Here is an 11,930-nt window from a genome sequence, read left to right on the forward strand (position 1 = left end):
GCTAACGCTCCCTCGACATGCTGCGGCTAAAATGAAAAGCAGTAAGTAAACCCAATCGACAGATGATAACCGGTAACGATAAATTTTCAAATATATAAAACAAAGCTGATAGAGGTTTCGCCTTTCGTCCGTCGTCCGCGTCCGTATCCGTATAATACAATATCCAGTATAATTTTTCGTCATTCCTGTCAAGTTGACAAGTATTTTGATGGAAAATAATTGTTGTTAAAAAAAAAAAAAAAAAATGGGCGACTTTCTGCCAGCTAATAATGTTTGCGGACAAAATTTACTACGACTGGTATCTCGTGGGAATGCTATCATAGCTGAATTAATGCGATTAAAAGATTACGTACCACCGATATTTAGGTTAATTATTTATCATAAATAAATGATTTTTCCATTTTATTGCATAATTAATATAATAACTATACATATTATATCGAGTGCATCATTAATTATACATTATTGATATCTGTTAATTTTATCAATATTATTTTAGTTTCTATATTATATATATATATTTGTGTACGATTAATTATTACATTATTTTCTTGTCACATGTATCAGCTTGGATTCAAAGCAATTAGTGCAAAAATATGGATCAATCATAATCGACTTTGCGTATTTCAAAGCAGCCAGTATTTACGAGCAAAAAATAGAGGATGATCCGGTAAATACCAACGTTCTCTTTACAATTTTTCTAAAATTATATTATATATATTGTTAGAGAAATGTATGTATATATAAATATAAAATTATCTGTATTTTTTCTAGACACTTCAAGAAACCGATGAGGAACTTCGAAATAATTTTTCGGACATACTTACAAGACTTTACTTAGCTTTTGAAAGTATACACAAGTATGTTACAGATCTGAATTTTTATATTGATGAGTTAGGAGATGGAATTTATATACACCAATCGATAGAATCTATTATGTTCAATGAGGAAGGAAAACAATTAATGGTATAGTTTCTTTCTTTGTTTGTTTTTATGAATGCTCGGTAATTTTTACTTGGCAGAAAAAAAGATATGTGTAAATTATAATTTTAATACATCAAATATATGCACGTTATAAAATAAGATTATATATCTTTGTATAGTGTGAGGCTGTATATTTATACGGTGTCATGCTGCTGCTGGTTGATTACCATTTTGAAGGTCGAATACGTGAAAGATTGCTTGTGTCTTACCATCGATACAATGCACAGCGATCTTCTTCAACAAGAGTAGATGACGTTTGTATGCTGCTACGTTCAACAGGATACATAAGGACATTATCTAAAAGACCAGCTAATTATCCTGAGGAATATTTCAAGTATGTGATATATGTGATATATAAATATAAAAAGAACAGCCTTGAAACAGCAAATATCTTTTTAGATTACAATTGAATTGATATATATATTTTTTTAGGAGAGTACCTTTGCGAGACTTTTTGATAGATCTTGTTATTGGTCGTCTGCGTTCGGACGAAATTTATAATCAGACTCTTGCTTTTCCACATCCAGAACATCGTAGTACTGCTGTAGCTGCACAAGCATCAATGCTAGTCATAATTTTGTCATTTAAACCAACTATACTACATATGCAAACTGCTATTATGAGAGAGATAGTGGACAGATTCTTTCCTGACAATTGGGTAATTAGTATTTATATGGGAACAGTGATCAATTTGTGTGATTGGTGGTCTTCGTACAAAGCTGCACGGACAGCTTTGAATAATACACTTGAGAATTCAAATGTGAAGGGAATTGCACAAAAATATGGAGGGAAAATGGAAGTAAGTAAAAGTTTCACAAGTTTAAAATTGATTATATATCTTGAAGTAAATATGTGTGTAATGTATCTCATATATAATATCTGTAAAAATAAATTTTGTGTGAAAAAATGTAAAAAGAAATGAAAGTTTGGCAACTTTTTTTTATAGTTATAATTAATGATATTATTGTTCCTTTATCACTTTTTATATTGTAATGAAAATTATTGCAGTACTTTTATATATATATATCGAAAAAGTATTTTACACTCTCTATATTCTTGGATTATAAAAGAATAGATTTACATTATCTTTTTTTTAGAATCTTTTCTTACTTGCTTCATAGAAAAAATATTCCAGAAATTGTTACAAGAAACTGAAGAAGTACAATTGGCAGGAATATTGAATGAAAATGCAACAGGTTCTTTGGTTAAATTAGTAAGGGAATGTAATGTTACATTACACTGGATTCTTTTGCACACAGCTATACCAACTTTAGCATTAGAAGATTCAAAACGGTCACGTACTCTGCGTCAGTTGGTTACAACTGAGAGCAAATATACCACAGCAAAATGCCTTCGATTATTATTAAGCACTGCCCAAATTGAACAGGATGTTAAACAGATGTACAAAGATGTATGTTTAAATTATTTCTTGTCTTCATCACTTGTCAGCTAATTTTAACCTGTGTGTGTGTGTGTGTGTGTTATATAAATTGAGAAATAAATTATATATATAGTAAAATTTTTTATTTATGTTAGTTATTACTTGGAAAAGAAGCCAAGTGGCTAAAAGATAAAGGAATATGTGTTGAACGTATAACTGATCTTGTACAAATTTTTGGAGGTACTAAACCTCTAGATGGTGTTGATAAAAATCAAAATCTTTATATATGGTTTATGGAAATAAGTAAACATATTGATTCGTTAAAACAAGAAGATGGGAGGAAGATAGTACAATTATTGCAAGCATTGGAACAAGTTCAGGGTAAAAGAACTTAAATTGACAGATATCTGTTCCATATAAAATAAATCCATACAAATGTATATAATATGCATTTATGTTTTCAGAATTTCATCAATTAGAAAATAATCTATATATTTCGCAATATTTGGGCGACACACGCGAGACTTTACGCAATATGTTGCGCATGGGCAGTATATCTGAAGATATCATGATAAGTTTGAATATTGTAACAGATTGTTGCTATGCATGGAATATTATGGAATCCTTTATCGATGTAATGCAAGAGAGTATAAAGGAAAATCCACCAACTGTCATCAAACTAAAAGCTCTCTTCCTAAAAGTAAGTATATATAAAATTAAAAATTATACGAAATATATTTATTATACACATACAAATTTATACATTATATTATTTTTAGATGGCATCAGCATTAGAAACTCCATTGCTCAGAGTAAATCAAGCACGAAGCGCAGATTTGTCTTCTGTGTCCCAATATTATAGCCGAGAACTCGAAGGATATGCTAGACGTGTTTTGCAAATTATACCTGAAACTGTGTTTGGCTTGTTAGCAGAGATAGTACATCTTGAAACGAATACGTTCAAAGAAATTCCGACTAAATTACCCAAAGATAAACTCAAAGATTATGCACAATTGGCTGAGAGAATACAAGTATATTTGATTAATGATTCTTTTTTAAATTTAGAAACAAATATATATGCTAATACTTTCGTAGATGGCGAAATTAACATATGCCGTGTCAGTTTTTACAAATGGCGTTTTATCATTGAGAAGTGTTTCTTTGGGAGTTTTGAGGGTTGATTCGCATCGTCTCTTAGAGGATGGTATACGTCAAGAACTTGTTAAGAAGGTCACTTTAGCTTTATATAATGGTCTCAACTTTGATCAGAAATCTAAGGTAAATTTATTATAAATAAAAAATTTTAATTTATAACATATTATGTACCTGCTAAATATTTTTTTTAGACATCTCTTCAACAAAAATTATGTAATTTGTCCTCGATTATGGATGGGTACAGAAAATCTTTTCAATATATTCAGGATTATATTAATATAAATAGCTTGAAAATATGGCATGAAGAAGTAAGAGGATTATATGATTATATAGATTTAATATATAATAACTTGTACACACACAAAAAAAAGTTTTTTAATTTTATATATATATATATATGTATAAAATAAACATTTTAGATCACATATATCATAAATAATGCGGTTGAAGAAGAACGTAGAGGTTTCTCCTCGATACTAGGAAAATCATGGAGACAATTTCAAGAAGATAAACACATATTTTTAATGGATAATAATTCCTTGACATTCATGGGTAGACTCGCTAGAGAGATTATTCGTATTACCGAGCCCCGGTATAATGTTATATTTATTTAAATTTCATTTTTATATTAAATAATCGTTGTGCCTTTCTAATCCATTTAAAATTTTTTAGAACCACTGTGTATATAGAACATTCTCTAGCATGGTATGATATTAAAACACAAATTGAGGTCTTAAATTACAAAGTCTTCTCTGTGATATTAGAAACGATAGGTACACCAGGACTATCAGGGCTGGATAAACTTATTTCTTTTTTTATTGTCGTGGAACTAGAAGGTTTGGTTCATTATATAGAAAAGAATATACGGAACAAAATGTGGATGTCTTTGGTGGAGGATTGTGATCTTACTCTAAGTTCTTTAGACAGTGCTAAAGGTAAAAATTCGCAATAAAATATGTATAAATAATGAAAAATAACGTATGTTATAAATTTTAATTAATATTGAATTTAATTATATATACTTTAGGTAACATCACAAAATTTCATAATATTGTAAGCAATAGTAAATTATGGTTACCGGCTCTTGAATGGATATTGAAAATAGGTCATTATCAATTGCTCAGGAAAAAAATAGCATATGAGTTAAACACCGCTTGCAAATTTGAAGCAAAACACATGGAAGCGGCACTGCAAACATTAAATACGTATGTAAAAAAGATTAATTCAAAATTTTCCTTCTCTTCTCACATTTGTTCGTTACAGAGCTATTTTGTGCGAGATAGTGAGAAAAGATAACAATAATGAAATTGAACTGAAAGAGAAAAGCGAATTGCTTCATGAACTTAGTGTGAGATTGGATTGGGCTGGCATCAGTGATCCACATAATAAAGTTTATATCAAACCACCAAAGATAAATAATATAGCTCTTATTGTCTTTCTATTCACAGCATCGCAATTGAATAAATTATATTACTGCAAAAATACTGGTAATTATAATTTTTTGATATATATTAATACAAAAATATATTGTACACATTATTAGATATCCTATAATTACATATTGTAATTAAAAATTATATATATATATATTTTATTTATTTATTGTAGCAAGTCTTTTAAGTAAGAAATATCAAGATCCCGTTGATGCTGTGGTATTTGCAATAGGAATACAAACGATCCTTTGTCAATTTCACGTTTCCGTGATAAATCGTTATATAAAATACCTTTGTATGTATATTCTGTCATTTGTCACCATGGAAAGGTGAGAATAAGTTTGTCAATCTTAGTAATATGAATGTAATAATACGATATCATTATTAATGAAAATGCTTTATTTATAGTATGAAAGCAGGAAGTGATACAGAAACTGAAGGAGTTACCAATATCCACTTTTTGGAGCTTTTTGTGAAATATTCTGGCATTTCACGTTCTCTGATTCTTAAAGAGATACCTGTCGTCGTATTAGATCATTCTCTAATTAAAATGACAAAATGATGCAACTGATCTGAAAAATGTAAAAAAATATCATGTATTATATAAAAATTTATCTCTCTCTCTCTCTTATACTATTATATTCTTATATAAACTTACATATTTCATGTAAATAAAAAATAAATAAATAAAAAATGTATAGCATGATTCTTTTTTATTATTTTATTATTTATATTTTTCGATATTCCTATTAATTTGTAAATTGAAAGACGTAATTTGAGCACTCAGAAAATTGCGCGTACTTAATTTAATCATAATGTCTACTCTGTTTTAATTTATCTTTGATCAGATCTAATGCACGCATTTGAAGAAATGTGCAGAGCTTACAATGTAAATTAGATAAAAGCGTAGGCGTGGCATGTATCATTATTACGAAATGCGTCCCTTAGGGGAAGTACCACCGATATAATGCGGAGAAATTTCGCATACGCATCGGCGGCTAGACGACGATATACGGCGGCGATGGCGGTTTCGGCGTCTCTTTATATCTCCCATCGAAGAATGCGCTTCTAAATGTCCTTTTGCATTCTAAAAGCTATCTGCGCGTCTGGAATTACAGCTATCTCATCAATAGAAATTTCAATGCGACGATAAAATATCGATCGATCAGGAACGAGGTTTAGAAGAAATTAACGGAAAATATACGATCAGCGGCGACGGCGGTAACGACGGCGTCGCCGGCGGTCGCGACGCCGATGTCGGCGGCTTTGTACAAAACGACGTGGAATTATTTTCCGAGCCCAGTTCTCAGCTCACGTGCATACGCGGATCAAGTCGACATATTCTTCTTCGTCAAAGAATCTCCGAAATCTCTGGTCTCGATCTCTAATCAGGGTGTATCGCGAAAATTCATTTCGATCATTATATTTGAAAAAAATATACAGATGAGATTAGAAACATCGGTTTTCATTTTTGTTATGTGGATTACACATATGCCGCATTCGATAATATCTTTTTACATTTTAAATCTAGTAAAATAATTAAATTTCTTTTGAAGAGCAAGCGTCTCAAACCTATTTAAATAATTATTTTGATATATTTATTATGAATAATTTAATTTCTAGTGTTTTTTTTTAATGTAATTGAAAGCGAAAATAAAAGTTATAGCGCTTCGCTATTGGTATAATTTAAAGATTTCTTTAGAATTTACAAATATATATAATTATTAATGAGAGAATATTAATAAAATGAATTTCTGTCTCATATTGCACGTAAGTATAAGTTATAATTAAGACAATTATCGGCACAATTGTCTGTGCAGATCGATATAAATGCTTCAATGTCTCGTGAAATCTCGTAAGAAGTTTATATTTTATGTATAAATGTGAGCCATGTATCGCTCAATCAATTATAAACATCAATGACGATACATGCAAGCTTCCGATCGGAGGAAGATAGTTCTTAAGCAATATGCGTAACTAATATATTGTCGCGCGATGAACGTGTTTATTATTGCATTTGATGAATCTTTTTGCGTCAGGAAATCATGCGAGTGATATTAGCGATAGCGTTGCTTTTTGTGGCGGGATCCTTCATCGTAACGGCATCAAAGGGACGCGATTATCCACGTTTCTTCAAACACCGAACGAAGTTGAGAGAGATTCGTGGCTTCAAGCCGGAGTATATTTCCACAGCGATTGGGTTTGGGAAAAGGGAAGATCCGGTGGAAAGAACTTCGGATTTTCGTGGGCGTGAAAGAATTCTGTTGTCGCTTCTGAGAAATTTTCCGCGTAGGTGAGTATGCTCCAGGCTCTGTAAATGATAAGTGAAGTATAAGTATAGTAGGTAAAACCCGCAATGTGTGAGATCTCGATAAAAGTTTTTTTTTTACATTTGCTAGAAATATCTCTGATGAAAATAATTTTACAACTTTTCACGCGAAAATTATATAAAAACTACAATTTTTTATGATGTAATTACACTTTTTTGGAGAGAACATTTGACAAATTTTATGTCATTGACTTTTGAGTAAACTATCATTAATTATAATGCTCGTCATATAAGCCTGTTTTTAACGTAAAATATCTTGATTACAGTGTGTCCGCGGAATTGCTACTTCGAATGATGCAAACAAATCCGGCATTGGCCAATAAATTGATGATACAAAACAACCGAGACAACCGAGATGACCGCCGAAATGAAGAGTCGATAATGGACCATTCGAAGCTCGATAGAATATTCGCGCTAATTTAATTCTTCATCGTCAAATCGGCGGAGTTTTAGAGAGAAACATTCATCCTCCCGGATTAGATAAAACGTTTTATTCGATATGTTATTTCAAAACTTTCTGATTTATTTCTAATTCTTTGCATATGCAGGTAGTACTATGTAGGATGCTCTATCTCTTTCTGTATATAATCTCGCTAAACAGCAAACAGAAGACACGTTTTTTCATCTGCGGCAACATACAACCGAATTAACTTTGTCGTAAAACAATATTGCACTATATGTATATAACGAGAAATGTGTTGTAATTGATTATTTTTCTTTATTATAAGAATATGTATAAAATTAAAGAGAACTATATACAGAGATGAAAATATATGGGGAATAAATGCGTATTCTTCCTTATTTTTGACGCTCTGCTCTTTTTCAAACTCTATATTTAAAGATTATTGGCCTTTTAAATGCATTATGAATTATTATCTCCCTGTAGTTTATCCGTCGAACATATACTAACATTAATTTGTAGAAAATTTAATATTTGAAATTTTTATCTGTATATTCTCTAAATGATGCGTAAAGAATCGTAAAAATCGATAGCGCACTGCGCATGTGCCACGAAATTAAAAATCTCGGAGAAGAGATATTCTGATCGCTGTCTACTGCTTTTATATTTTAGAGGAAGAAAATATAAATCGTGCAAGATATCCTTTGGACAAATATAAGGAAGGGAACACTAAAATATGTCATATTGAATATAACAAGGATTTATGCGCATTTTATTCAAAAGGGTAATCCAACGCTAACAGTCAGTTAGAGATTTGTACCTTCAATTTTTGGATAATCTCTTTTACCCAGTTTTTTTTTCATATAATATGAAATATTGTATCTGCCATTGAAGGTTTTTAGAATGCTTTTATTTTTTTTATATATTTATCTAACTTGAGAATACTTTGAACATATTATATTAATAATAGATTTTTTTGCCTGTAATTGCTATATGTCTTCTTCTTTTTTTGAAGAAACAATATTTCTATTTCTTTTTAGGAATAATAGTACGAGTCCGTACGGTTATAGAAATAACTTCACAAAATACACCACATCTTTATAGTTTCAAATTTTCGATTTCCACTTGTATTAAAAGTATATTAAATTATACACTGCATTATACAACTTACATTTGCTAGCGGTAAATAACAAAGTCTTGGAATCCGATGCAGCTTTCCGATTACTTTGTGATCATATTTTTACTTGAAATATAAGATCCTTTTGTACTTTAGCAATAGCAACCTTTCCCTTTCTCTTTTTCTCTCAAATTTTAATGAGAAATTCCATTGATATTACATCAAGATGTACAAAGAAAAGAAATGCTTCAAACATGCCTGACGTGAAAACTGACGATATATTCTGCATTAGTACGTTGGACCGAAATTGCGAACGGATCTGTCGGATGGAACGTGAATGCGACTAATCGTCTTGCGGCCGTTGGTGTTGTTCGTCCCAACATACCAGCATACATTCTAAATTTTAAGAGACCAGAGTCGCGTGCATAGAAACGTATCGGATGTTCCCCGCATGCTTTAGGGCGTTCCATCATAGATACCCATTTATCGTCGTAGCAAAACAATGATAAGTCGAGATATGGAGAACTGGAATAGGATTGAGCGCATATTGGTAATTGAGCGAGTAATCTTTTCGTGGCTTCGGTAATGCCACCGTATCTAGCGCTTATTATCGTTTGTTTGAATCTTTGCTGTAACAATCTGAAAAACAAAAAGATGCATTGTTTAAGCAATGCATGTGTGTGTGATATATTGATACACAGGATATTCAAGACGTTGTACCTGGCGTATATATTATTAGATGGTGAACACATATATTGACAATCCGTGCTCATTCTGGCATTTCTAAAAAAATCGCTAAAGTTTTCAAATAGTGTTAATAGTTGAGTTGATGCATTGTCATATGCCGCCAAAATCTTTGCCGTAACCATATCATAAACTACCAACAGTGCAGGCTGTGCATTTGGTTCGTTTGCTTGCAAGGTCGCTACCTCTTCGCTCGCGTATCTCACCAAGATGTGATTTGTATCTAACAACTGCATTTTCCACATACGTAGTGAATTTAGCTGAAATATTTTATTCAATTAATTGCTTGATAATTATATACCCATTAACAATAAAATATTTTTAAATAACATATATATAAAAACACTTTTGAATAATACCTGGTCAAAATATTGATAAAATCTTCTCAATTCATATGGATCCTTTGTTGCATTGCTTATATATTTTGCTCGTTTGTACAAATATACTAATAACCTATGCTTAAGACTATTTATTGCAATGTCTTTAAATGGTCTGCAATTGATTCCAGGAAAAGCACTCGTAACTAAATACGCATCATCTTCCATACAAAACCTGATACAAATCATTTATATTTTCTAAACAACACCATTTATATTTATATTCATATTTATATTATTCACATTACAAAATATAATATATTAGTTAATATTTATAATTAATACCTTCCTATTGTCCTGACATTTATAAACATACCATCCAAAATTTGAAAGATGTGTATAGTTTGATGCTGTACCGATAAAACTGCTAATATATCTTTGTATAAATAAAGACCTATGTATAAAAAAAAAAGTAAGATTTATTCTGAGAGTTTTATACAATAATTTTGAACACTTAATTGATATTTGTTAAAACATTTTTAATTTGTTTAAAAGAATAGTTAATATAATAAAAATGTTATTGCGACAAATAAAATAAAATAAAAACTTGATTTTGCATTCTTTTAGTAAAAGAAACCAATCAATGATTGATCATCCAATGATTGATTCAATTTTCTCAGATAATAGCAGCATGAAAATTGCAATAATATGTCAAAATATTATTGGTACAATACCTTGATTATGCGATAAATAAATTTTGTCAACTTTAAAATGTCTAGTGTCACATAACTTTCCACCACGTAAATCAACAAGATGCAAACTATAATCTTCAAGCGGGGATCGAGGATTCGGAGTCAATGCCTCATTATTGGAGTAAATCTTGAAGGAATAAATTATATATCAAGTTTTTCATTGTGATTTTTGTTATTGAAAAGTAGTTACAACTACTATTTGTTTATGATTACCTGATAAAAATGTGGCCTCAATTCTTCAGGAATATGAGCAGCTGAACCCACAATTACATACCGCGCGTCGTCTGTGAAAAGACTGCATTCTCTGTTCAATTGCTCGTTGCTTTGTACTACATTTATAATCCATTTTACCTACAAAATGCTTATGCTGGTACACCAATTTCAGCGGTTCTTTCTTTTTTTTTTTTTTTCTTAATCTTTATAATCTGCAAATATAGGCGTATACACCAAGGTCGATTAGCTTGCGAGTACCTTGAAAAATCGCGCGAAGATATTACTTCGTATGTGAAAGCTACAGTCGTCGTTCTTGTTGCCGATATATTCGCCTTCGCAATCGGCCAACAAGTCCGCGGCCGCCGAAGCCCCGCAATATTGGTATACCTCGATAGATGTTTGATCCGCGCTAAATGCCACTAAGTACTTTCCATCCGGGCTGAACTTACGGAGGAAACACGGCGGTTTCTCCACGTTCATCACGGTAAAATTGGGAAAAACATTTTGATAGAATTGTCTCGCGCTATGAACGTGCGTGCCTGGGAAAGGACAGCCCATCGTTTCCCTCTGTCTCAGGCGAACCACCACATTCTGCGGGCCAATCTTACGAGGTTTGATGGGACAAGGATCTGTCACGAAGCTAACCCTGTTTTCCTTCATTCTCGCCATTCCGCTATAAATTTATTGCGTGATAACGCACGAGAACGGCACCCATTGTCGCCATGCAAGATTTTGTTATTGCCGTATTATTTTTATCCCATGCATATCACCTTGGTTAATACTGGGGCGAACGTTATCTCATCGCGATGTCTTTCGCCAGTCTTCTCGCCATGTATAAAAATCTTCTTTTATTTTGTTGTTTTTTTTCCCCTTTTTGATGGCAAAATGCTCCAAATTCTATTAAATTATACAGTACATTTATAAATTTTATTATATTCTACTCCTTTTAAAGTTTGAACACATAGGTTATAACAACGGTTAGAACAGGTTAGGTCAACGTGCATTCCAGCGCATTCTTGAGTCTCTAATTAGTAGGTTTGAAGCTCCACTATAAGCGGATTCGAATCTTGACTAACAATAAGCGGGTTTGAGTCTCCGCTAACAA

At 31.6% G+C, this 11,930-nt stretch overlaps 2 protein-coding genes across 4 annotated transcripts; one reads left to right on the forward strand and one right to left on the reverse strand.

The window, feature by feature from the left end:
• Positions 1-148: 148 nt before the first annotated feature.
• Strump (WASH complex subunit strump) lies at positions 149-5,585 on the forward strand. Its single transcript, XM_070295605.1, has 17 exons — positions 149-366; positions 568-670; positions 775-966; positions 1,104-1,318; positions 1,417-1,783; positions 2,120-2,395; positions 2,521-2,746; positions 2,830-3,065; positions 3,145-3,396; positions 3,461-3,643; positions 3,712-3,828; positions 3,940-4,112; positions 4,193-4,455; positions 4,548-4,725; positions 4,784-5,007; positions 5,129-5,282; positions 5,362-5,585. Exons 1-17 carry the CDS (start codon positions 245-247, stop codon positions 5,513-5,515), a joined length of 3,435 nt encoding a protein of 1,144 aa, XP_070151706.1. The 5' UTR covers positions 149-244; the 3' UTR covers positions 5,516-5,585.
• Positions 5,355-11,845, reverse strand: Abo (de-etiolated protein 1 abo). 3 transcript variants are annotated; one of them, XM_070295607.1, is made up of 10 exons: positions 11,596-11,845; positions 11,084-11,498; positions 10,826-10,963; positions 10,595-10,739; positions 10,206-10,314; positions 9,903-10,095; positions 9,520-9,803; positions 9,058-9,438; positions 5,840-7,264; positions 5,355-5,525 (listed from the first exon to the last, which is right to left on the reverse strand). In XM_070295607.1, the coding sequence occupies exons 2-9, from the start codon at positions 11,492-11,494 to the stop codon at positions 7,123-7,125; spliced, it is 1,803 nt and encodes a 600-aa protein (XP_070151708.1). In that variant the 5' UTR covers positions 11,495-11,498; positions 11,596-11,845; the 3' UTR covers positions 5,355-5,525; positions 5,840-7,122. The 3 variants fall into 3 exon arrangements, with proteins under 3 accessions (XP_070151708.1, XP_070151707.1, XP_070151710.1); XM_070295606.1 differs by having other exon boundaries at positions 11,084-11,844; XM_070295609.1 differs by lacking the exon at positions 5,355-5,525 and having other exon boundaries at positions 7,176-7,264; positions 8,854-9,438; positions 11,084-11,842.
• Between the last annotated feature and the right edge of the window lie 85 nt (positions 11,846-11,930).

Source organism: Polyergus mexicanus, unplaced genomic scaffold, assembly GCF_030449975.1.
Source record: "Polyergus mexicanus isolate NDT 795.1 unplaced genomic scaffold, iyPolMexi1.0 SCAF_5, whole genome shotgun sequence".
Taxonomy (NCBI): Eukaryota; Metazoa; Arthropoda; class Insecta; order Hymenoptera; family Formicidae; genus Polyergus; species Polyergus mexicanus.